The sequence below is a fragment of the Fundulus heteroclitus genome, chromosome 9, assembly GCF_011125445.2.
Source record: "Fundulus heteroclitus isolate FHET01 chromosome 9, MU-UCD_Fhet_4.1, whole genome shotgun sequence".
Taxonomy (NCBI): Eukaryota; Metazoa; Chordata; class Actinopteri; order Cyprinodontiformes; family Fundulidae; genus Fundulus; species Fundulus heteroclitus.
In genome coordinates this window covers 28,919,300-28,946,362 of record NC_046369.1, presented here as the reverse complement: position 1 = coordinate 28,946,362, position 27,063 = coordinate 28,919,300, and the positions used below count along the sequence as shown (strand labels likewise).

The window sequence follows — 27,063 nt, the reverse complement described above, 5'->3', positions numbered from 1 at the left end:
CATTTCTTAGTCCATTTCTTTCCATTTTGCACACACAACCTGCCGCTGAAACAAGATATTAAAATTCTGCAAGCTGCAGAGAGATGAAATACTCTCTTACAAAAACAATGACCACAATCTTTAATATGAGCAGTGAATCAGCTTCAAGATAAATAAAAGGACAACAATGAAAGGGAAAACTCCAGGATATCTAGACATGTGTTCTTCTTGCTTTGCTCTAAATGTGCTATCTAAAGCTTTCCAGCAAAGGCAGCTTCTGTTTAGAGCTACAGCATCTGTAACTCTGAAATTATATATTTATTTGCCACTAATAAAACCACCCATAAAAAGCTAAATGGGATGCATTATTGTTTATTTCCTCAGAAGGCAATGTAAGGGCGAGGATCAAACTGCGGCTCCAAAGAGAGACAGAATGAGGAGAGAGAAAAGGGGGGAAAGACGTTAGGTGGGGCAAGAAAGGAGGGGAGATCTAGTATCGGTGGGAATATAATTAAGTCCATGGTCTGGCTCTCTGCAGGCCTGCGGCATACTGCTCTAAAATGCTGATTCAGTACACAGATAGACCAAGCAGTACAGTATACAGAAGGGGGTGCAGAGAAAGAGATGCAATGACGCTAAGGAACGGAGGGAGGTGTTCCAATGGAAGACCTGCAAACGTTTAAAATATTCAAAGTTAAGAGTTTAAGTTATCCCTTAAAGACGGCACAGTTACAGAGCTGCAGTGCTAAAGCAGCACACCGTGGTGCAAAGTGCATGGCAGGTTAACTGCAGTCCGTCCTGGACTTCATCAAGCGTTGAACACTTTCCAGATGCAGCAGAAACAGCTGCACAAACTCCCAGCCTGCTCTAAAGGGGGACAACACTGACACCTAGAGGCGTAAGTATGAAGGTGAGCGTCGCTCCCATCACTTGTAGATAGAAGCTCTTTAAAACAGCTCCTAATACCCAGATCTAAGGTGGAAAACTGCATATTTGAGACTTGAAGCCATGTTGTGTCCTGTTGGGTGCGGAGCTGCCAACCAGAGAGGTTAGTCACAGTTTAAAGTCGTCAGTCTGTCACCAGCCTGGAGGACCAAAGGGAGCCCACATCTATAATGCATTAAACTGGCTGTCAGTTAAACCTGAGACAATGCAGGAGTGAGATCAATGAAAGGGTGGACTCTTTACTGTTTTTCCTATCAGTATGTCTTTCTTGTCACAAGACCACAGTTTTGACAAATTATTTGAGGTATTTTGGGTTTATCAAAGCTACACGTTTATTTGCTTTATTTTGTGTTGTTGAAATCTGGGCTATTAAAGACAAAATATACCTAAGTGATCTTTTATGCTCCGTATTTACTGCCCAATTAATGCAGACGAAAAACAGTTATCTCATCAACTTTGCTTCTCTGGTTGTCTTGATGTCCAGTTATCTAAACATGGGGAAACATGGATTATTGCATCTAAATTTCGTGACATCTGAGGTAAAAACATAAATAACATGAATGTGCCTTCCCCTTCAACTCATCACAGAACTTGAGGTTTGATTGAACAAGAAGGAAAATCCGCTTCAGGAAACTATGCTAAAGCTTTGCTACAATATCCGTCATCTGGAATAACGGTAAAAAGAAAGTAAGCCTTCTAAATTCTAGGGTTTTGAATTTTAAGACAATAAAAAAATGACACCACCTATTACATTACATGATTTGTTGAATAAAACTTAAAAACAAATGAAAGTACGTGGGAAAAAAGTTAACCCCATGATGGAACAGCTGGTAGAATCATCTTAAGGAGTAATAATGTTTAGCGCTAAATCTACATCAAGTGCTTCAGTTTTAGAGGTTAGGAGACTTTTGTTTCTGCACAGCTCAAGGTGCAACTTATTACAAGCTACAGAACATGCTTATAAAACAAGATAGCAGGCTCCACCATAGTAAATAATGACAATATAAAACAATTTTTTGCAGCTAGTTGTATTACACATTTAAGAACAGATTTCACTTGTGTAACTTCACACCAACTTAAAAAATAAGTGAATGAATCCCTGTCCACTTTGGTGGAGAGCGGGTTTATGCTTTTACACGGGGGTGAGTTATTTAGGTGCTTCGTCTTAGGGTAAAAAGGTTTCCTTTTTGGAGTATTTTGACAATTTATTTTCCTAAACATATATTCAACATTGCATGCTGCTACCAAAACAATTCCCGTATCGGGACTGATATAGTGCAAAGTTTCATGGAAGCCCAGGAGAATGCGTTGGCAAAAAAAGAAGGAAAAAAAAGAATCTCGACTTTCCAGAATTAAATCTTCAGGAGTTGCAAATCGTGCAACCCTATTTCCAACTTCTAAAGAGAACCGGTCACCCTGCATTTGACCTCCAGTAAGTAGGCTTTTATAAAGACGGTCAAGTATTGGGAGGAGAGGTCAAGTTTATTTTGTAGCAAGCAACAAACAATGTTTTTCTCTGCTCTTTTGACAACAGATTACAGTGTGCATGGTTGTTTTTCCAGTTGAGACAGACGTTGTTTATCATCAAATTATTAATGTAATTTTCAAACTTTAAAAGTTTTTCTTTGTAAGCAGAAATCAGATGCATTTGTCAAAATGTCCTGTGTGAACCCAGGTCCTCAGGCCAGCAGGGCGCCCAACCAGTCAGACAGTGTTCTAATTCCTGAGCATACCGCTTAACAGTTTAACATTAATAAAAAATACACAACGGCCACACAGATTCATCTTTGTTCTCCACAGAAGCATCCCCCGCTTTAGCTTAAAATGACTTTCAACGGAACCTTAGGAGCTTAGAAAACACCACCAGCCTCAAACACAGCGGGTCAGCCGGGGTTCAATAACAAACGAACTAGATGTGATTCAAGCAGCAGAAGGTTAGGCTCAGAATGAGAGGCGACGCCTTCCAGATGTCAGCCGTGGCCATTCACAGCGCTCTGTTCGAGTGGGCAGAGATCAGGTTCGTTTGGCAGGAGGCCCCAAGTCCTCAGCAGAGCAAGACGCTGAGCCGGGGCCGTGGAGAAGTACTCCTTCTGTCGCTCTGAGTAGGTCTGCTCAGGAGGGATGATGTCTCGGTAACTCCAGTCCTTTTAATAAAAAAAAAAAAAGATTTCATCATAAAAGTAAGATTAGAATAATCTAACAAATATTTGGTGTATTTATATTGCCGTAAGGCTTGAGAGCAAATCAAGCATATTATATGAAATAATATATAGTCTCAGGGATAATGAAATTGTCACTACTGAATTCCTATAGTCTTATTCCTCTTTAAGGCTTCTGTTAAAAAAAAAAAAAAACATGTTTTTTTTTTTGTTTGAATGAAAAAAATATAAAACATCCACTCTTTATCTACTCTATTCTCAGCTTCTACAGCACAAACAGTGCTGCGATAGTTTCATAAAGCGCTCACCAAAACTGTCACATTACTTTTATCTAAAGGTTATCTGTGTGCAGTTGTTTACATTGAAGCAGTGTGTGTGTGTGTGTCTATAAGATGGCTGGTGCACCTGCCAGTGAAAGTTGAACGCCTCCAGCAGCTTGATTCTGTCCTCTCTGGAAGGAACGCAGTCTGGGGGAGGGGGCCGCACCAGCTCAGAGCCCACCGTCACATCCTCAAACACCAGCAGGGCCCGGATAGCAAACCAGCCCCCGAAGCTCGGATGAGCGCACACTCCAAACATCTTCTGCAGAGAAAACGGACAGGATGAAACGGAGGTGGTGTAACAGCGATATAGAAACCAGGCCAATTGATGGCGGTACTTTTTCAGCCCACGGCTGGTCTGTGACGTCAGACTGCTGGTAGTAGAACGCCGCTCCGGAGACGTGTGCGGCAGTCTGCGCTAAGAACTTTGGCTTCCTGCTTGGCAGCAGCTCGTAGTCGTACCTTACATCCACCTTCAGCTCTGAAAAACTCTGAGGGAGAGAAAGAGACGATGTTCAGGGGCCCTAAACAGGCCGGAAGTGACAAGAACGATTCAGCATCTCACATCGCCCCTGTGCTTCCTAAAACTATAACACCCATAGCGTTGAAAAATAAATAATAACTAGAAAAAGCTGTTCCTGCGTAACAGCGAGTGAGAATGCTAATCTGCAGAATGATTGAGCAGAAGATGCAGAAAACATTGAAATTAGATTTGAAGAATTAAAAAAATATATATTAAGAATTTGAAGGGATTTGAAGAATTTGAAAAATTTGAAGAAATAGGAAAAATTTTAAAAAATTTTTTTAAAAATTTGAAAAAAATTGAAGAATTTGAAGATTAAGAACAATTAGAAGAATTAGATTGAAGGAATTTGCATTGATTTCAATGGGAACAGCCAAAAAAAAAAATCGCACAAAAAGTTAAATATTTTAAAAAGTGTAAAAGTTAGCATAACCATGAGTCATAGAGGGCATGGTCTGGTTTCCTAAAATGAAGGAAAGGCGATCCTAACTGCATGGTACTGTAAAAGTTAGTAATTATGCAACTCTGGAGGAGCTACAGGGATCGGCAGATGAGGTGGGAGGATCAGAACAACGACGAGCTCTACAAATTTGGCCTTTTTAGAAGAAAAAAAACAACATGTCCTCTACAGGGGAAAGGTGGCAGACAACTACCGCTATGCACACCCAACACATCATCCCCCCATGGGTGAAACACGGTGGGGGTGGCATCATGCTGTCACCCAGTTCTCCTCCTACCTGCGAGACAGCAGAGGAGACGCAGTGCCGGACACATTGGTCGACAGGGTCACACAGCTTATGAAAACCCCTCTGCTCCAAGAAAGGTAGAAAGGCTTGTTCAAACATAGCTGGGGTGCTGAGCACCACCGCGGCCAAGGTGTCATCTGGGTACGGCAGGTGGAAGGAAGGAGGCAGCACAGAGTTGTACCAGCCCACCTGCAAACATGGAGGGACAAAAAGCTCTGATAAGAACAAGCTACAGCCCAAGCCTTGTGTCGCCCTTCATTTATCTAGCTGTTGCTTCAAAGTTGTTGTTTTTATGCAGAACAGCATACAATATTTATGCAAAACTAAACATTTATTCTCTCCTCAAGACATTTAGCTTAGAAATTAGAAGCTAATTCAACTAAATCAGGGCTCGTAACAGCGACGCTACCACACCTTAAGAGGATACACTTCAAACCCGAGGGTAGTTAGACAGTTGCCTAAAGGTTCTATTACACCCTCCACACTTGCAGGGGAAGCCGCCATTGTTGCTTTGGTAACGCAATCAGCTCTGAATTGTGGGATTTGGGGTTCTTTTGCGAGTCACGTTGAGGAATCACGCCACAGTTCAGGTAGTTTTTAATGCAACTTTTTGAGTCAAATTGTGTAAATGACAAAACAAAATTAGAAAATCACATTGTGATGTGAGCGCACTAAGTCGCACTTCAATTGCTGTTTTGCCTTCGAAGTCATGAAGTAACCAATGAACAACAATACCCATAAATCCACAGTGAGCGGGTGTTCCACTTACTTCCCATACAAGATGCGGCGGTGGCGCCCCCTTCTGGGAGGATGTAAGTACTGCGGGTTGTATGTGAGTCAAAAACAACCGTGTTTTTTTTTTTTTTGTGTTTTTTTGTGTGTTTTTTTTTTTTTTTTTGGCTCAATGAACTCTCAAAGGAAGCAAGCAGATGCGTCTTGTAAGTTGTTGGCACTCGAAAATCATACCGGATCAGACCACACAAACAATTAAAGGGCATAGCCGCTGGTCACTGATCTGCACTGTTTCAGATCTGGAGTAAGGGGGACAAATTGTGTCACTTGCCCTCGATTTCATATCTTGACGCAGAAAACTTCACTATCTCTAAGAACTCTAATAAAACCTAATATTCTAAATCCATTTCTTAGAAAGATAACAAAGGTTCAAAAAAAGAAAAACATATATGGACAATAATTGTCACTATGTTATAGACAAAGCAGCCCATAAATGTAGCATCTAATATAAGCAGATTAAATAAATAACTTGATAAATAAAAAGTAAATGTGATTTTCTGCAGATAGACTGGTTCTTTTGCTGTGTTCAGTGAAGAAGGTTTTTCAGATGGTTTCACAGTTACACAGAGTATATATTTTCATGATTCATCCTCTCCAACAGACTGCAATTAGCTGCCTTAAGTATGTATCTTAGAAGTTAATTTGAAGGAATAATACTGAGTTATAAAAGGAATGTCTGTATGTGCGAGGAACCAGAAATGTAAAAGACTGACAGCTCACAGGTATTTCACTGGTCTTATCGATATGGTTTATACCGTCAGATCTTTTGTTTTTGGAGCATATTGTTTTAAGAGAACTGAAGGAAAATTAGAAAGTGTTTGTGTACTGATACTAAAGGCAGCAGTTTATCCTAATCTTTACAAGTGTGCCAACAGACATCTTCATGTAGGAGCTGCTTCCATGGTAGGTGACAGGGTTTACAAAGCTGGAAAGATAGTCATATAAAATAAAAACAGACAGAAATTTAAATCTGCTTGAATTATTCTGTTTTTATTTCATTAATCCTTCAAATCCACAGTTCAACTATTGACATAAGCGTCCCTAGTTACATTTCCACGTTTTGTCGAAATTACTGTATTTTGTATACTTTTGTATTTCACAGTAATCTTCTCGAAGATTTTCATTACATACTGTATTTTATGGTGCTACAACCAAATCATAACACGAGTATAAAATTCTTATGGTAAAAAAAAGTCGCGTTACAGAGCTTTTATTGTTATACAGTAAATGACAGTTTGCCCCGGTTTCATGCAAATGCGATGGTGAATGTTGTCCAGCAGATGTCGCCAGATAGCTTTACTGGTTCTGAAAGATTTGGCCACAACTTGCGGTGCGTTCAGGCTCCTGGAAACTTTGCCCGAAGATTAAGGAGTTGCGTTAAAACCATCTGCGGTTGCACTCGCTTCTTGTTACCTCTGATTAAACTCAGCATGTTGAAAGCTAATGTTCCTTCTGACAACAACGTGCACATCCAGTTAGTATTTGGGAGTGTGGTACTCACCTCAACATCGCATAGTTTCAGTGAAGGAATCATTTCCTATCCTTTGTCGCCCAGTGTATATATCAGAGGGTTTCCCACTTTTTCAAAGTGGGAAAAAAGTCCCAATTCGACATTCATCAGATCCGGTGATGCTTTAAACATTGCCAAACAGCATCTAGTGTGTGCGTGCTTATAAAAGTTGTATAAATGTAGCAACAAATGGTGCTTTTCTCTTTAGACAGACGAAATGCATCCTGACGCTCAAGTCAAGCATCAAAAAATAGGAGCATGCATATTGTGTAGGACCAATGATGTCAGACCAATGAAGCTTTGGACCAATAGTGTTCCTACCAAAGTTCAAATCCCTGTCAGCAACACTGCACACCTTCAATCCTCTGACCCTTTGATTTGAAATTTGATATTTTTTGTTCCAATGCATATCTTAATGTATCTGAAAGCATGTTTCACCGTGCTCTAGTGTTATTGAGTTGGCTTAAAAAGTGTTGTGGTAATTTACTAACCACAACGTTCAAGTCTGGTCTGGTGCAAGTGGATAACTGAATTAACACATCTCTGTATCAGTGACGTGCAGTCAGGGGAGGCAAGTGAGGCCAGGCCTCCCTTGTCATCGTGGAAAGAAAGAAAATATATAATAACATAATATGAATTTTGATTCACTCAGTCATTTGTAATAAGTATTTTTTATCTAATTTCCTCATTTTTGATCATATTGTCTTCAAAATCGCAGACTTTTCGCTATTTTTCATATAAATCCTTGGGGGCGCTTGATAGCGAAGCCGGTGAGGCCGCAGCGAGCTTGGCCTCCCCTGGGATTGCGCAATCCCATGTTAACTGCGCTGGCTTCCATTCCGTGAATGCATCTTCCTGTCTCTAGATCATAAATGCAATTTTCAAACAGTTATGAACTGATTTTCCACAATTTAATATATGTGGATTACGAATTGTGTTTTAATCATCAAACTGTGTGCAGATAATAACATGTTTTCGTGCTGCTGAGCGATCATAAAAGCCAAAGAACTCGTTGTAGGTGATGCCGGCAGTTCCTTGGCCTCTCGGCAGGGGGCGCTCAAGGGGCACCGCTCTGATCCTAAAACTGTAGAGTGACAGCAAGTTATGGATGTTTTATTAGCGAGTTTTGCTAAACAAGTAAAGCACTAAAAAGACTCTAAACATACAGCTGGAACGGGACTGATCAAGGAAGGCTTTCCTCCCTGGCAGTGATCTCCATTGACACTGAGAGACTTTTAAAACCGAAGAAGATAAAGAGAACTTTTATCGGAAAAATTATATTTTTGTTCAGAAAGAGCTCCGCATGGACTTCATTTATAAGTAGAGGTAAGACAGCGATAATTATTCATGTTTTGTTTCTGTAATATAAGGTGCGTAATGTGGGTTATAGTTTTTAAATGTGTGACAAATGCAGAAATCCATCATAACTCATAAACTGTTACCAATCAAATGACAAATAATTTCGTTTTATTTTTTTCATCAAAGAATCAATATTTTTCCATGTCTCTTGGTGAATTGATTTGGCTCAATCAGTCTCCTTCAGCACTTTGCAATGAGTCTACTCTGTAGAGTGTATATATTTGTAAATCTGACTCTGGTGACGTCAGTGCCTCACCAGCATACCACAAAAATGGCAGAACAGGATAGATTTAAGGAGATTTGCTCTCAGATGGAGCTCAGAACAGGGTTAAAATGAGGGAATGGGGGGGGGGGGGGGGGGGTGTAATTAATAAGGAATTCTGACCAAGGCATTGCAGTTCCAATTTATATGGACCACACAACTCATTGATGCAGCTAAAAAGCATGATGTGGCCCCTTTAATAAAAGTGTACCATAAGTCTAGCCGGCTTACTAAACTAATGATCACATTTTGACCAATGAATGAGTGAATTGAAAGAGCAGGAACATTGTTGAAAAATTAACAACATTAAACTCCTCTTATCTCTGTCAGCTTCTGCAATGTGATAACAACAAGCAGTTTTCACACTTCTCAAATGATGTATAAAGAAAAACAGTTGCTTTTATAGCACACAATCCTTATTTTGATGATTACGTCTCTATAGTGCTACAGTGCAAATTCAGTATTCAGTTTTTGAACTGCTGCAGTTTTTTGGTGAAAATGGCGGGAGGTGGGAGGATGAATTATAAGGCATTCTCCCTCGTCCACTTGTGTGAAAAAATACATTAGGTATTCTTGGATCACGGGAGATGATTTATTTTAAAGTGTAACTCCCCCCGATTTAAGGGCATAACACCACAACCAGACACTTTTGGGAAAAGAAACGCCACCAAAGTGGTAGATTCAAAGAGAGAGATGGGGGTTTTAAGCAGTGCTGAGTACTGCGAAAGTCCGGACGAAGGAAAACTGTGTTTCATTTCCAACATGAGACCCACAACTGAGAGGAGGTCCTCAATATTACACAGTGGTGCTCCAGGAAAAAAACGCATCCAGAACACCAGCAAGACCAAGGAGTTCATCGTGGACTACAGGAGGTCCAGGAAGACTGAACACGCTCCTCTCTTAATATACGGGGAGGTGGTGGAGCGTGTGTTGAAGGTCCTACAACAGCTCTTCTTTCTCAGGCAACTGAAACGCATTGGACTTTCTGCTCATAAGCCTTTATAGAGCCAGGAGTGAAAGCACTGAGCATGACAGTGTGGGATGGCAGCTGCACTGCATTAAATGCGGGTGGTGTAGCTGATTAATTGATCAATTATTGAATAAAAGGCTCCTTTTTGTTGCATTTAATTTTTGGCCCTGTGTTTATTTCACTGCGTCATTATGCTGAAAAAAAAAATCCCCGTGAGGACCCTGGTAGTGTCTTGCCTAAAGACACTAAGACGGTCAGACAAGGTATTGAACCGACAACCTGCCAGCTGCAGGAAACGCCCCCTAATTCCCTCCTCCCACTCTAACAAACTACCGTCTAAATGCAGCTGTTGGTTTTCCATGTAAAGTTTGTGGCACTTCAATGCAAAATTTGGAGAAACCGTAGGTGGTATGAAAATAGTGTCTTCAATTTTAAAACAATATGATGGATTTCTCTAAAAACAGAAAGTTAAACTGTGTTTCTACATGAAAGTATGACAACATAGTAAAGCCTAAAAAACAGTGAATTTTAATTTCTATGTTTTTAATGGGGCATAGAATTGTATTATATCTCTAATTGTTGCTATGGGAGGCCCCAACAATTGTGTTTTTAAAAATGTACACAAATACACTTAAGATGTTTATTTTTGAACAGCTGCTAGGTTATTATGCGTCCGCATGATGCCAAAATGATTTCATTCAAATATCAGCACTTAAGATATCCCTTAACAGACATTTGAAAACCCACTTTCATATATTACGGCGATAGAGAAGTACTTGCTTAAATTTATCACGGTTTTTGAGATACTTTGCTCAGTAAGTGTGAAGATGTTTTCCTGCATTTGGAAAAAACAAAGGGTATGAACCTGATTCTTTGTGTAATCTGCTGATTTGACTTAATGCACTAAGATGATTTCCACTCAATTTGATCGTAATTTAGTTTGACTTGTTGCTACTAATTTGTGAAAAGGTAACATTATCAAACTTAAATATCTGTTTTTACAACTTTTTAACAGAAAAGCCCTCCAGGGGATGTACGCTCTGGAGATGGTGATAACGCAAGTCTGCAGAAGAGGTAAAGTTTTATAACAATCCTAACTTGTTTCCACATAGTTTTAATTTATCAGACTTTATTTTCCTGTAACAAATGACTTGGACACCCACAAATTTGACATTTTCTGCTTATTTTTCTGATATCAGGCTACAGAGAGAGGCATGGTCTCCCATTTCCACCACAACCCCTGATACCAGCGAGGCTCCCAGGACTAGAAAAACCTCCTTCTGGCAACGCTGGTCTCTTCATAACAAGGTATGTATAGCAGAGCTGATCATTTTAATTAATAAGCAGCAAAGAAAAGTGGTTGTAATTTGTGAGTGTCAGCACAGTTTGAGCTCATCTGTGTGGATTTAGAAGAAAAAGCAGACCCATCTCCCACAAAATGTGGACAGGGTCACAATCCTGTCACCCTCTGTGACAGAAAGGAGGTAAAACAGCAGTTTTCATCAACAGCAGTTTTATATTTTATTATTTTATGTAGAAAAAACTCCCTAATTCCCTCCTCCCACTCTAACAAACTACCGTCTAAATGCAGCTGTTGGTTTTCCATGTAAAGTTTGTGGCACTTCAATGCAAAATTTGGAGAAACCGAAGGTGGTATGAAAATAGTGTCTTCAATTTTAAAACAATATGATGGATTTCTCTAAAAACAGAAAGTTAAACTGTGTTTCTACATGAAAGTATGACAACATAGTAAAGCCTGAAAAACAGTGAATTTAAATTTCTATGTTTTTAATGGGGCATAGAATTGTATTATATCTCTAATTGTTGCTATGGGAGGCCCCAACAATTGTGTTTTTAAAAATGTACACAAATACACTTAAGATGTTTATTTTTGAACAGCTGCTAGGTTATTATGCGTCCGCATGATGCCAAAATGATTTCATTCAAATATCAGCACTTAAGATATCCCTTAACAGACATTTGAAAACCCACTTTCCATATATTACGGCGATAGAGAAGTACTTGCTTAAATTTATCACGGTTTTTGAGATACTTTGCTCAGTAAGTGTGAAGATGTTTTCCTGCATTTGGAAAAAACAAAGGGTATGAACCTGATTCTTTGTGTAATCTGCTGATTTGACTTAATGCACTAAGATGATTTCCACTCAATTTGATCGTAATTTAGTTTGACTTGTTGCTACTAATTTGTGAAAAGGTAACATTATCAAACTTTAATATCTGTTTTTACAACTTTTTAACAGAAAAGCCCTCCAGGGGATGTACGCTCTGGAGATGGTGATAGCGCAAGTCTGCAGAAGAGGTAAAGTTTTATAACAATCCTAACTTGTTTCCACATAGTTTTAATTTATCAGACTTTATTTTCCTGTAACAAATGACTTGGACACCCACAAATTTGACATTTTCTGCTTATTTTTCTGATATCAGGCTACAGAGAGAGGCATGGTCTCCCATTTCCACCACAACCCCTGATACCAGCGAGGCTCCCAGGACTAGAAAAACCTCCTTCTGGCAACGCTGGTCTCTTCATAACAAGGTATGTATAGCAGAGCTGATCATTTTAATTAATAAGCAGCAAAGAAAAGTGGTTGTAATTTGTGAGTGTCAGCACAGTCTGAGCTCATCTGTGTGGATTTAGAAGAAAAAGCAGACCCATCTCCCACAAAATGTGGACAGGGTCACAATCCTGTCACCCTCTGTGACAGAAAGGAGGTAAAACAGCAGTTTTCATCAACAGCAGTTTTATATTTTATTATTTTATGTAGGAAAAACTCCCTAATTCCCTCCTCCCACTCTAACGAACTACCGTCTAAATGCAGCTGTTGGTTTTACATGTAAAGTTTGTGGCACTTCAATGCAAAATTTGAAGAAACCGTAGGTGGTATGAAAATAGTGTCTTCAATTTTAAAACAATATGATGGATTTCTCTAAAAACAGAAAGTTAAACTGTGTTTCTACATGAAAGTATGACAACATAGTAAAGCCTGAAAAACAGTGAATTTTAATTTCTATGTTTTTAATGGGGCATAGAATTGTATTATATCTCTAATTGTTGCTATGGGAGGCCCCAACAATTGTGTTTTTAAAAATGTACACAAATACACTTAAGATGTTTATTTTTGAACAGCTGCTAGGTTATTATGCGTCCGCATGATGCCAAAATGATTTCATTCAAATATCAGCACTTAAGATATCCCTTAACAGACATTTGAAAACCCACTTTCCATATATTACGGCGATAGAGAAGTACTTGCTTAAATTTATCACGGTTTTTGAGATACTTTGCTCAGTAAGTGTGAAGATGTTTTCCTGCATTTGGAAAAAACAAAAGGTATGAACCTGATTCTTTGTGTAATCTGCTGATTTGACTTAATGCACTAAGATGATTTCCACTCAATTTGATTGTAATTTAGTTTGACTTGTTGCTACTAATTTGTGAAAAGGTAACATTATCAAACTTAAATATCTGTTTTTACAACTTTTAAACAGATAAGCCCTCAAAGTGATTTACGCTCTGGGAATGGCGAAAGCTTAAGTCTTCAGAAGAGGTAAAGTTTTATAACAATCCTAATTTGTTTCCACATGGTTTTAATTTTTTTTTTTTTCCCTGCCACAAATGACTTGGACATCCAAAACCTGACATTTTCTGCTTATCTTACTGATATCAGCCAGCAGACAGAAGCACCCTCTCCTTCTACCATCACAACCAGCGAGGCTCCTAGAACTAGAAAAACCTCCTTCTGGCATTGTTGGCGTCTTCTTAACAAGGTATGTATAGCAGAGCTGATTATTTTAATAAATAAGCAGCAAAGAAAAGGGGTTGCAATTTTTAAATCTTAGCATGGTCTGACTGATTTCATCTGTGTATACTTAAAAGAAAAAGCAGAGCCATCTCCAACAAGATGTGGACGCGGTCACAATCCATTCACCTTCAGTGACAGAAATGAGGTAAATTAAAACTTCATCAACTGCAGTTTAATATTCTATCATCTATTTTTAAGTTGTCGTTATAGAGGTGTATGCCACCACAGAATTAATTTTATTTTTTTCTTTATTTTACAGTTGTTGCACAAGTGAGAAGTCTCAGGGAGGAGAGACTGGTGTCGAGTTCAGGGCCTCACCTGTTCTTGACAGTCCTGTCTCTGCTCACCATGAGCCGCATCTCCAAGTAGTCCCACAATGCTCCACCACGTATGAGTTTCTTTACATTAGACTTTTTAGAGGTCAACCCAGTTTCAGTCATTACAAAGTAAAATATAAATATACAAATACAGATGTGAGATTGTTTTGCCCCAGGAATCATTGGTTACTTGTTTAGTTTTTTCTCCACTTGTCCTCAAATTAAACTAATAACTGTCTTGTGGACAGTCTTAATTTTTTTGTGTCTTCTTCATAGTATACAATGCACTGGTGATTTTGGGGATGTCGAAGATGGAGGACTGGATGGTTCTTCTGCATCTTCCAGAGAAGGAGACTCCCAAACTGGCCAGAACAGCAGAGTGGAAGAGACTGTCTTGTCCTCTACTGCCACAGCACAGATGTGAGTTATTATTTAGAGCTCAATAATATTTATATTTTATAGTTTTTCCAAGTTTCAAATGAAAAGTCATGTTGATCTGTTTTTGTGTGGTAATTTTTTGTGTTGCTTCATTACCAGCATAAACAACCAAGAGGACTGCAAAGAAAGCGAGGCTGATGTCCAAGACAACATCCAACCTGCGTCTGAAAGTCAAGACAAGACTCCCGAGAAAGAATGGTATGAAAACTGTCTAGTCTGGATTCAGGATGTTTGAATAGAATCATGCATATGCACTTACACACAATTTCTCTGTTTCAACACTCAATATATATTTGACCTCCCTTAACTATCACAAAATAGTCTGCTGCAGAATTAAAAACTAGGTACTTGGCATATTATGGTCTGCATGTTTACGTATTAAGAATGTTGTGTAATTACAGAGGTCTGAATGTATTTGCGTTCTCTTTCCAGCCCTTGAAGAGCTAACGCACCTGCCATCAGGGCTTGCAAAATGAGTCACATTTCTTTAACTTTTCCACATATAGTCATATTACAAACAAAAAATACAAATACATTTTATTGGAGTTTTATGTGAAAGACAAAGTGGTATACAACTGTGATGTAGCAAGAAACTAATACATGGTCTCTTTTTTTAACAAATAAAAAACTGAAAAGAGCAACGTGCAAAAGTATTCAGCATCCCCCAGTAAATATTTCTTGGAACCGCGTTGTGCGGTAATTACAGCTGCAAGTCTCTGCCAGTTTTCCACGTCTTGTGACTGAAATTTTTGGCCATTCTTCTTTGCAAATCAGTTCAAGCACAGTCAGATTAGATGTAGAGCGTTTGTGAATAGCAGTTTTCAGACCTTGTTTGATCCAAAGATTCTTGATTCGGTTTAAGTGAGAGGTCGACCGATACAGGTTTTTAGGGCAGATACTGATTATTTTGACAACATGCAAATCGGTACCCGATACGTGAAAAGTAAAAATAATACAATTGAAAATGTTGAGTACAACACAAAGTATCTATCTTTTAATAATAATATTATTAATAAACATAAAGACACTTTTGACATTCTCTTTAATTTCATAGTAACATCTACCCAATTATATTTAATTACTCAAATGCAGACTTTGGTGAATTAAAATCTGCTATTAATTTGATTATTAAAATTGGCTGATTACAGCAAGTGTTTTCAAAGAACTGACCCAAATACTGTTCTTATACTGCTAGACCAAAAAAAGTTACATTTGTTATTGTTAAAGAGTCAAATTAAATTATTCAAAATAATTTATAAACTTGGTGAATACAACAATTGAGCAAAACCCTTTTTTAAAGTTTGGATCTAAAATAATTTACACGTTAATTTTCTACAAAATATCTGACATTTAAAATAGTTATATTTTGCTGAGCAGGTAAAACATTAATGTGATTGTTTTGGTTTTAAAAAACAATTGTGTTCATTTTTCGTTCCTTTGACTTGACAATTTTGTTCCGAAAAGTTAGGACACCCCTGCTGTAGAGGCAACTGCAGTAAATGGATGAAAACTCATTTTACATGTCAGACATGTATGAAAAAGGGTGAAATAAAAAGCTTCTAACTTGTGCAAAGCTCCTTTTAAAAAAACACAAAACATTAACGATGGCTAGCAAACAATATAGAACATTTAAAATATAACAATAAAAAATAAACACTTAATTGTTTGTGCACTTCATGTAGCAGCACAAGGCCTATGTAGTGCAAATTACGTTCCCGAGAAATGTTCTGTTTGACTTATATATTAAACGTATTTGCTCTACTTAAAAAAATGACCATGTTTTACTATCCTATCCATTCTGCTTCAACTGGCCTGAAGGAAACTGTCAAAGACACCGTCTTACTTCAACTAGCTTTGTGACTCTCAAACTAAACTTAATAACAGCGACAAAAGATTTTCTTGTTGTGGGGAGGAGGAGGAAACCTCCTAGACTGACCACTGCTGAACATTATTTTCTGCAAAGTTAAATGCTTCAAGTGTTGTGATTATTTTTATGCGCATACATGGCTTCATATCAACGAGCACTAACACAGCGGTGGCAGGTGGCCAGCTGGAGATCAGACATGTTTTTTTTAGACAGTTTTTTTGGGAGTTTTATACCGACTTTAGCAGCTTAACCACCATTTACAAACCAGCATTGACCTGCGAGTTTCATTGAGTGGAAGTAAAAACCCTGCTCCGTTCTCAGTAAAACAGCTGTTCCCACCCGCTCACAGGGACTGACATTCAAAGGGTAAATACCGCTAAATTGTCAATCAGTCTGACATTAGCAGGCGCTCTCTGCCAGGGAGGCAGCGGCAACGTATGCGCGTCACGGGACGTCAAAGCATGGTGGCTGAATGGATCGGCCAATGCATGCAGTGTATCGTCCCATCCCGATACAACAGAAAACACAAATATTGTATTTTTAACTGTCTGATTTAGTATTTGCCCTTTGAATGTCTGCCTCGGTCACTGTGAGCGGGAGGGAACAGCGGTTTCACTGAGAATGGAGCAGGGTTTTTACTTCCATTTTCACTCACAGAAACTCGCATGTCAATGTTGGCTTTTAAATGGTGGTTGAGCTGTTTAAAGTCGGTATAAAACTCCATCCCACTGTCTAAAAAAACATGTTTGTTTCCAGCTGGCCACCGCTGTGTTAGTGCTCGTTGCCATGAAGAGTCGGCGTTTACACGCATGAAAACAATCACAACGCTTATAGCATTTAACTTTGTAGAAAATAATGTTCAGCGGTGGCCTTTTTCTTCCTCCTCGTCCCCACAACAAGAAGTTCTTTTCTCGCTGTCATTAAGTTTAGTTTAAGAGTCGCAACGCTATTTGAAGTAAGACGTGTTGGAGCAGGAAAGATGTGACAGAGTGGCGTAGATTGGCTACGAGCGCTCTTTCTGTGTGCGTATGTGAGCGTCTTCCTCTGTGTGTCCATCTTTGACAGTTTCCTTCAGGCCAGTTAGAGCAGAATGGATTGGATAATAAAACATGGACATTTTTTAAGTAGAAAAAAATAAGTTTAATATATAAATCAAACAGAAGATGTTCTCCAGGAAGGCAATTTGCATTGTCCTGCCTGTCTCCTCATAAACTTTCCAGCACTTTCCACCTGTCATGCAGCCCAGCTCTTACTCCACCTCCTTATTAGTTCCACCTGCCGTTCCTAATTAAGCCTGGATTCAGTGCACCTGCCAACACCTCTACTTAAACCTCCGTCAGTCTGCTCTTCTCTGCTGGATCGTCATCATTCTTCATCCAAACCTCGTCCTGCCTCGTGTTTCTCACGCCTGCTAGCCAGAGCCTCCTACGCCTGCTAACCAGAGCTTCCTACACCTGCTAGCCAGAGCTTCCCACACCTGCTAGCCAGAGCTTCCTACACCTGCCAGCCAGAGCCTCCTATGCCTGTTAGCCAGAGCCTCCTACGCCTGCTAGTCAGAGCCTCCTACGCCTGCTAGCCAGAGCTTCCTACACCTGCTAGCCAGAGCTTCCCACACCTGCTAGCCAGAGCTTCCTACACCTGCTAGCCAGAGCTTCCTACACCTGCTAGCCAGAGCCTCCTATGCCTGTTAGCCAGAGCCTCCTACGCCTGCTAGTCAGAGCTTCCTAGGCCTGCTAGTCAGAGCTTCCTACACCTGCTAGCCAGAGCTTCCCACACCTGCTAGCCAGAGCTTCCTACACCTGCTAGCAAGAGCTTCCTACGCCTGCTAGTCAGAGCTTCCTACACCTGCTAGCAAGAGCTTCCTAGGCCTGCTAGTCAGAGCTTCCTACACCTGCTAGCCAGAGCTTCCCACGCCTGCTAGCCAGAGCCTCCTACGCCCGCTAGTCAGAGCTTCCTACACCTGCTAGTCAGAGCTTCCTACACCTGCTAGTCAGAGCTTCCTACACCTGCTAGCAAGAGCTTCCTAGGCCTGCTAGTCAGAGCTTCCTACACCTGCTAGCCAGAGCTTCCCACGCCTGCTAGCCAGAGCCTCCTACGCCCGCTAGTCAGAGCTTCCTACACCTGCTAGTCAGAGCTTCCTACACCTGCTAGCCAGAGCTTCCCACGCCTGCTAGTCAGAGCTTCCTACGCCTGCTAGCCAGAGCCTCCTACGCCTGCTAGCCAGAGCTTCCTACACCTGCTAGCCAGAGCTTCCCACACCTGCTAGCCAGAGCTTCCTACACCTGCTAGCCAGAGCTTCCTACACCTGCTAGCCAGAGCTTCCTACACCTGCTAGCCAGAGCCTCCTACGCCTGTTAGCCAGAGCCTCCTACGCCTGCTAGTCAGAGCTTCCTAGGCCTGCTAGTCAGAGCTTCCTACACCTGCTAGCCAGAGCTTCCCACACCTGCTAGCCAGAGCTTCCTACACCTGCTAGCAAGAGCTTCCTACGCCTGCTAGTCAGAGCTTCCTACACCTGCTAGCAAGAGCTTCCTAGGCCTGCTAGTCAGAGCTTCCTACACCTGCTAGCCAGAGCTTCCCACGCCTGCTAGCCAGAGCCTCCTACGCCCGCTAGTCAGAGCTTCCTACACCTGCTAGTCAGAGCTTCCTACACCTGCTAGTCAGAGCTTCCTACACCTGCTAGCAAGAGCTTCCTAGGCCTGCTAGTCAGAGCTTCCTACACCTGCTAGCCAGAGCTTCCCACGCCTGCTAGCCAGAGCCTCCTACGCCCGCTAGTCAGAGCTTCCTACACCTGCTAGTCAGAGCTTCCTACACCTGCTAGCCAGAGCTTCCCACGCCTGCTAGTCAGAGCTTCCTACGCCTGCTAGCCAGAGCTTCCCACGCCTGCTAGCCAGAGCTTCCTACACCTGCTAGTCAGAGCTTCCCACGCCTGCTAGCCAGAGCTTCCTACACCTGCTAGCCAGAGCCTCCCACGTCTGCTAGCCAGAGCTTCCCACGCCTGTTAGCCGGAGCTTCCTACGCCCGCTAGTCAGAGCTTCCTACACCTGCTAGCAAGAGCTTCCTAGGCCTGCTAGTCAGAGCTTCCTACACCTGCTAGCCAGAGCTTCCCACGCCTGCTAGCCAGAGCCTCCTACGCCCGCTAGTCAGAGCTTCCTACACCTGCTAGTCAGAGCTTCCTACACCTGCTAGCCAGAGCTTCCCACGCCTGCTAGTCAGAGCTTCCTACGCCTGCTAGCCAGAGCTTCCCACGCCTGCTAGCCAGAGCTTCCTACACCTGCTAGTCAGAGCTTCCCACGCCTGCTAGCCAGAGCTTCCTACACCTGCTAGCCAGAGCTTCCTACACCTGCTAGCCAGAGCTTCCCACGTCTGCTAGCCAGAGTCTCCTACGCCTGCTAGCCAGAGCTTCCCACGCCTGTTAGCCGGAGCTTCCTACGCCCGCTAGTCAGAGCTTCCTACGCCTGCTAGCCAGAGCTTCCTACACCTGCTAGCCAGAGCTTCCCACGCCTCCTAGCCAGAGCTTCCTACACCTGCTAGCCAGACCTTCCCACGCCTGCTAGCCAGAGCCTCCTACGCCTGCTAGCCAGAGCTTCCCATGCCTGCTAGCCAGAGCTTCCCACGCCTGCTAGCCGGAGCCTCCTACACCTGTTAGCCGGAGCTTCCTACACCTCCTAGCCAGAGCTTCCTACACCTGCTAGCCAGAGCTTCCCACGCCTGCTAGCCAGAGCTTCCCACGTCCGCTAGCCGGAGCTTCGTACGCCCGCTAGTCAGAGCCTCCTACGCCTGTTAGCCGGAGCTTCCTACACCTCCTAGCCAGAGCTTCCTACACCTGCTAGCCAGAGCTTCCCACGCCTGCTAGTCAGAGCTTCCTACGCCTGCTAGCCAGAGCTTCCCACGCCTGCTAGCCAGAGCTTCCTACACCTGCTAGTCAGAGCTTCCCACACCTGCTAGCCAGAGCTTCCTACACCTGCTAGCCAGAGCTTCCCACGTCTGCTAGCCAGAGTCTCCTACGCCTACTAGCCAGAGCTTCCCACGCCTGTTAGCCGGAGCTTCCTACGCCCGCTAGTCAGAGCTTCCTACACCTGCTAGCAAGAGCTTCCTACGCCTGCTAGTCAGAGCTTCCTACACCTGCTAGCAAGAGCTTCCTAGGCCTGCTAGTCAGAGCTTCCTACACCTGCTAGCCAGAGCTTCCCACGCCTGCTAGCCAGAGCCTCCTACGCCCGCTAGTCAGAGCTTCCTACACCTGCTAGTCAGAGCTTCCTACACCTGCTAGCCAGAGCTTCCCACGCCTGCTAGTCAGAGCTTCCTACGCCTGCTAGCCAGAGCTTCCCACGCCTGCTAGCCAGAGCTTCCTACACCTGCTAGTCAGAGCTTCCCACGCCTGCTAGCCAGAGCTTCCTACACCTGCTAGCCAGAGCTTCCCACGTCTGCTAGCCGGAGCTTCCCACGCCTGTTAGCCGGAGCTTCCTACGCCCGCTAGTCAGCGCTTCCTACGAGCGCTCTTTCTGTGTGCGTATGTGAGCGTCTTCCTCTGTGTGTCCATCTTTGACAGTTTCCTTCAGGCCAGTTAGAGCAGAATGGATTGGATAATAAAACATGGACATTTTTTAAGTAGAAAAAATAAGTTTAATATATAAATCAAACAGAAGATGTTCTCCAGGAAGGCAATTTGCATTGTCCTGCCTGTCTCCTCATAAACTTTCCAGCACTTTCCACCTGTCATGCAGCCCAGCTCTTACTCCACCTCCTTATTAGTTCCACCTGCCGTTCCTAATTAAGCCTGGATTCAGTGCACCTGCCAACACCTCTACTTAAACCTCCGTCAGTCTGCTCTTCTCTGCTGGATCGTCATCATTCTTCATCCAAACCTCGTCCTGCCTCGTGTTTCTCACGCCTGCTAGCCAGAGCCTCCTACGCCTGCTAACCAGAGCTTCCTACACCTGCTAGCCAGAGCTTCCCACACCTGCTAGCCAGAGCTTCCTACACCTGCCAGCCAGAGCCTCCTATGCCTGTTAGCCAGAGCCTCCTACGCCTGCTAGTCAGAGCCTCCTACGCCTGCTAGCCAGAGCTTCCTACACCTGCTAGCCAGAGCTTCCCACACCTGCTAGCCAGAGCTTCCTACACCTGCTAGCCAGAGCTTCCTACACCTGCTAGCCAGAGCCTCCTATGCCTGTTAGCCAGAGCCTCCTACGCCTGCTAGTCAGAGCTTCCTAGGCCTGCTAGTCAGAGCTTCCTACACCTGCTAGCCAGAGCTTCCCACACCTGCTAGCCAGAGCTTCCTACACCTGCTAGCAAGAGCTTCCTAGGCCTGCTAGTCAGAGCTTCCTACACCTGCTAGCCAGAGCTTCCCACGCCTGCTAGCCAGAGCCTCCTACGCCCGCTAGTCAGAGCTTCCTACACCTGCTAGTCAGAGCTTCCTACACCTGCTAGTCAGAGCTTCCTACACCTGCTAGCAAGAGCTTCCTAGGCCTGCTAGTCAGAGCTTCCTACACCTGCTAGCCAGAGCTTCCCACGCCTGCTAGCCAGAGCCTCCTACGCCCGCTAGTCAGAGCTTCCTACACCTGCTAGTCAGAGCTTCCTACACCTGCTAGCCAGAGCTTCCCACGCCTGCTAGTCAGAGCTTCCTACGCCTGCTAGCCAGAGCTTCCCACGCCTGCTAGCCAGAGCTTCCTACACCTGCTAGCCAGAGCTTCCCACACCTGCTAGCCAGAGCTTCCTACACCTGCTAGCCAGAGCTTCCTACACCTGCTAGCCAGAGCTTCCTACACCTGCTAGCCAGAGCCTCCTATGCCTGTTAGCCAGAGCCTCCTACGCCTGCTAGTCAGAGCTTCCTAGGCCTGCTAGTCAGAGCTTCCTACACCTGCTAGCCAGAGCTTCCCACACCTGCTAGCCAGAGCTTCCTACACCTGCTAGCAAGAGCTTCCTACGCCTGCTAGTCAGAGCTTCCTACACCTGCTAGCAAGAGCTTCCTAGGCCTGCTAGTCAGAGCTTCCTACACCTGCTAGCCAGAGCTTCCCACGCCTGCTAGCCGGAGCCTCCTACACCTGTTAGCCGGAGCTTCCTACACCTCCTAGCCAGAGCTTCCTACACCTGCTAGCCAGAGCTTCCCACGCCTGCTAGCCAGAGCTTCCCACGTCCGCTAGCCGGAGCTTCGTACGCCCGCTAGTCAGAGCCTCCTACGCCTGTTAGCCGGAGCTTCCTACACCTCCTAGCCAGAGCTTCCTACACCTGCTAGCCAGAGCTTCCCACGCCTGCTAGTCAGAGCTTCCTACGCCTGCTAGCCAGAGCTTCCCACGCCTGCTAGCCAGAGCTTCCCACGCCTGCTAGCCAGAGCTTCCCACGTCCGCTAGCCGGAGCTTCGTACGCCCGCTAGTCAGAGCCTCCTACGCCTGTTAGCCGGAGCTTCCTACACCTCCTAGCCAGAGCTTCCTACACCTGCTAGCCAGAGCTTCCCACGTCCGCTAGCCGGAGCTTCGTACGCCCGCTAGTCAGAGCCTCCTACGCCCGCTAGCCAGAGCCTCCTACGCCCGCTAGCCAGAGCCTCCTACGCCCGCTAGCCAGAGCCTCCTACGCCCACTAGTCAGAGCCTCCTATGTCCGCTAGTCAGAGCTCCCATGTCTGCTAGCCGGAGCTTCCCACTCCCACTAGTCAGAGCCTCCTATGTCCGCTAGCCAGAGCTTCCTACGTCTGCCTGACAGAGTTCCCTTCGTCGACGCCTGCTACTCCAGCGCTCCAAGTAATTTTTCTGCTGTGCTGCTTGATATCCTGCTACTCCAGCACTCCAAGAGCTCTCTCCCCCGTGTTGCTGGCTATTCCTGGCTCCCAGCGTACTTCTGATTCCACAGCACAACACCTGCAGCTCTCTGTCTCTCTCTCTCTCTCTCTCTCTCTCTCCAGTCCTCCAGCGTTCGGGTTCATCAGAACAAATCGTGACAGAGTTTTTTTTTTCTTTTTCATACATGTCTGACGTGTAAAATGAGTTTTCCTCCATTTACTGCAGTTGCTTCTACAACAGGGGTGACCAAACTTTTTGGTACATGGGCCAAAATTGTCAAGTCAAAGGAACTCGAGGGCCAAAAAAGTGAAATATATATATATAAAAAAAAAAAACAATACAATCACGTTTATGTTTTACCTGCTCTACAAAATATGAAAATTTTAAATAGTCAGAGTTGTGTAGGAAATTAATGTGTAAATTATTGTAGATCCAAAATTTAAAAAAGCTTTTTACTCATTTGTTGTATTAACCAAGTTTGTAGATTATTTTGAATGATTTAATTGGACAATAAAAAAAACTGAACTCTTTTTGGTCTAGCAATATAAGAACAGATATTGGGTCAGTTCTTTGAAAACTCTTGCTGTAATTAGCCAATTTTAATAACTAAACTGAATTTTAATTTATCAAAGTCTGCATTTGAGTAATAAATATCATTGGATAGATGTTACTATGAAATTAAAGAGTGTCAAAAGTGGGTTTATTAAAATATGAATACTTTGTGTTGTACTCAATGTTTTCAATTATATTATTTTTACTTTTCTGTAATCATTTTTAAATGCAGTTGGGGGGGAAGCCCAAAATCAGTACAGGGGCCACAAATGCCCCCGGGCCCCACTTTGGACTAGCCTGCTCTACTGTACAGGCTTCATTAGTAAGTTCATGGGAGAGCGATCAGGGTCATGTTCTCTGTGACTCGCTGCACCCTCGCTCATCTGGCTACTTTGTTGATGCATTAGCAAGAGAACACAGCCTCACCTCAATATTTACAGCTGCTTTATCTCAGAAAACAAGGCACCTCTGAACAAAAGAGCTGTGCAGTCACAGCAGCTGATACTTTTCCTCTTCTCCCATGCACAACACTGGTGTCATTTCAACATCTGGGCAGAGGGGGGAACTTTTGCAAAAACTCTGGAACTATGCTCCTTTTAATTAATGATTATTTTTTGGTTTAAATTGACACTTGTGTAACATTTGTTATAATTGTGTAATTTTTCTCATGTAAATGGGAAATCAAAAAACAATATCCGCTTCAAATCGGCCAGAAAAAAATCGTCCACACGTATCGGGTATCACTTTGCCTGATGTCAAAATGATTGGTATCGGCCTTAAAAAAATCCTGTATCGGTCGACCTGTAGTATACACCATTAATGTGTAAATGCTGTGATTTGTTTTTTCCCAATATACACATTATGTGACATGATCCAAGCTTCCCCTATTTCATTTGTCGCTACTAAGCCCAGAAATGCAGCTTCCTCTTTACTGTCATCACCTGCTGCCCATATTTCTTTTATTGTTCCAGATCTGCACACTCTTGCATAGTGACCCTTCTTTTTACACCGATTAATCAGTGCATCTCTGGCTGGGCACATATTTTTACTGTAAAAGGGAATCTTTGGCTTTAATGACGTCCACGTTATATAAATTTTCCTGCTTAAAGCAATTGGTCGCATCAGAGAAAAGGAGGCTGAATACCTTTGCACAGAGCAATTTTAATTTATTTGTAATGAATGTTTTTCATCATGTAGGATATTCCTTCTACGTCACAATTGTATATGTTATGTTGGACTTTCACATAAGATTTAAATAAAATATTATCTTATGTTTGTGGATGTAATGTGACTAAATTTGGGAAAGTTTAGAAAAGGGCCACTGGAGGTGCTCCTCACGACTTACACGGCAGTGAAGGTCGAACAACGGCTTCCTTGGATCCACGCGTCAAACTGCAGGAAGGTGCCGCCACCACCAGGGGCCGACAAATCGCAGGACAAGAAAGATCACACGCCAGGAATCATCGTCATCGACCTGAGCCACCGAGCTGGCTGTGAGGACAGCGGCCCACCACAAGTTTTTTTTTTTTCCTTCTTGGTGACTGTTCCTTGTAATGCTTTTAAAAATGTTCCTGTGGGTTTGATAATATATATTTGTTTGATTTGCAGTTTTACAGTAGTATTGTCAGATTGTTGTTTTTTTTCCCCCGTTACTTTTTCCGTTTTTATTTTGTTTTATTATCAGTTTCGATTTAGGCATGAATGAAAATGTTTAGTTGTGTTACTTCAGTTTTGCTTAAGCAATGTTAAAATTGATATTTGGAATTTCAAATGTTTTTCCTGACATGATTCGTATTTGTTCTCACTGCTTGATGAAAGAAATGGAGAAGTTTTCTCACACCAAAGATCACTGATTTATGCAATTTTTGTTTATTATGGAAGGACAGACCGGGATCTGATTGGCTCTATAGATCCTTTAATATTAGCTAGTAATGGTAACTCCTAGATTCAACACAGGGTTTTCTGGCTCAGATTGGCCGAGAGCAGATCTCCCTGGGGGTCTCACCAATTTTTACTACCCCTGTGGGTAGCGTTTTCTGGGTTTCCCCGCCCACACTGAACCTCTCCTGCTTTTGCTCCTGGTTTGGTAAGTTTGAGGGTGGTGGATGGTTATCCATCGAAGTGGTGAGTGGAGGCTCGAGTAGGAGGGTTTTCAGGGTGGGGAGAAGGTAGACGGATTCGACCTAAATTAGTATACAGGCTTAGCTTAAGTAGTCTAATATACTAAAATAATGTGCACATAGGGACCTAAAACAGGCCTTACTTAATTAGTTGAACCCTAAATTGTAGGTGAATGCTAAACCTTTGATCTTGTGTGTTAAAACTCCATTAAGCATTCAAGCTGATCTTTACTAAAAGTTCCAGCACACGTGATTTGTAACTGTTATGAGTCCTTGGTGTTGTATTTGCATATTTATGTGATGAGTTATCTTGTTTTTCAATAAATACTGTTTCTCAATAAAAGTGCTGGAACTTCATCACTCCACCGTCTCCTTATTCAATAACTCTGGGAAGTCAGTAGTTGTTTAGAATTCCATCCACAGGAAGCTGAAGAGTTTCTAAGACAAAGTGTGTTAAAGCAATATCTTCTAAAGAGCGTGATATAGGTTGTGAGAAGCACTGACTGAGTTTGCATCGAGTTTGCACCCTCTAGCTATCCTAGGGTGTGCTCCACTCATGACAATATGTGTCCTTATTTTATAACAGAATTGCTCAATTTAGTTAAATCGACACACACACAAACTTCTTCTCTATTTGGTCTGTGTACTGGGACCATACGTGCACACCAGTAAGTAGGCTGCTCTACTCTAGAGATTACCCCTCTCTTCTGTTTGAGCTAGTCCTTTTTTACTCTGAGTAACAGGGAAGAGTGACATGTTTTGGGGTTGACAGAGCAAATGGTTTAGCATATGCTTAAAGATCTATTCTGTATTTACCCTCCATGCGATCTAAGCCGCTGAATAGTTTTGGGAACTGCTCCTCTACTGCTTCTACCTTGGCCACCAACCCAATTGCTACGCTTGCTGTGCGGCTAAGTAACCCTTGTGTCAGATCGGCTACTACATACACAGGCTGTACTGTAGTTTTGCTGGGAGTGCTCAGGTTAGCAGTAAACTTCACTTTAACTGCTAGTGGAGACATACCTGCACCATACAATGTATATTTTGTAGGTTGCAGCTGTGGTGTCTGTGACCGAGAGACGTACACTTTTCCTGGCAACACGGTTACAACCGTTCCTGTGTCTATTTTGAGTAAATAGTTCAGATTGTTCACTTTTACTTCAGTGATCCAAGCTTCCTCCATTTCATCTGTTGCTACTGAGCCCAGAAATGCAACTTCTTCACCGTCATCACCTGCTGCCCATATTTCTCTTGTTCCAGATCTGCACACTATTGCATAGTGACCCTTCTTTTTACACTGATTACTCAGTGCATCTCTGGCTGGGCACATGTTTTTACTGTAAAAGGGTATCTTTGGCTTTCATGATGTCCACATTATATTTATTTTCCTGCTTAAAGTTAACTCTAAGAAGATCCTGCTGTTTCTTAACAAGCTCACAAGCCACAATGTTCTGCCAAGGCATTTAATTATGTAATAAAACCAGGGACGGATTAAGGGTAGTCTGGGCCCCTGGGCAAAGAATTTCCCCCCCCCCCCCCCCCCCCCCCAAAAAAAAAGTTTACAAACCATGCTATCGTGGATTGTGAATAAATTGAAGCGGTTTGTCGCTTTAC

At 42.9% G+C, this 27,063-nt stretch overlaps 2 protein-coding genes across 2 annotated transcripts; one reads left to right on the top strand and one right to left on the bottom strand.

Moving 5' to 3' along the window:
* Window positions 1-2,387: 2,387 nt before the first annotated feature.
* mmachc (metabolism of cobalamin associated C) lies at window positions 2,388-5,188 on the bottom strand. Its single transcript, XM_012866445.3, has 5 exons — window positions 5,087-5,188; window positions 4,664-4,861; window positions 3,742-3,894; window positions 3,489-3,665; window positions 2,388-3,068 (listed from the first exon to the last, which is right to left on the bottom strand). Exons 1-5 carry the CDS (start codon window positions 5,174-5,176, stop codon window positions 2,895-2,897), a joined length of 792 nt encoding a protein of 263 aa, XP_012721899.2. The 5' UTR covers window positions 5,177-5,188; the 3' UTR covers window positions 2,388-2,894.
* A 265-nt stretch (window positions 5,189-5,453) lies between these two features.
* On the top strand, window positions 5,454-14,979 carry LOC118564249. The gene is made up of 11 exons (XM_036141678.1): window positions 5,454-5,504; window positions 10,581-10,639; window positions 10,765-10,873; window positions 11,827-11,885; window positions 12,011-12,119; window positions 13,073-13,131; window positions 13,252-13,351; window positions 13,461-13,531; window positions 13,646-13,774; window positions 13,980-14,123; window positions 14,241-14,979. Exons 1-11 carry the CDS (start codon window positions 5,454-5,456, stop codon window positions 14,374-14,376), a joined length of 1,026 nt encoding a protein of 341 aa, XP_035997571.1. The 3' UTR covers window positions 14,377-14,979.
* Window positions 14,980-27,063: the final 12,084 nt, after the last annotated feature.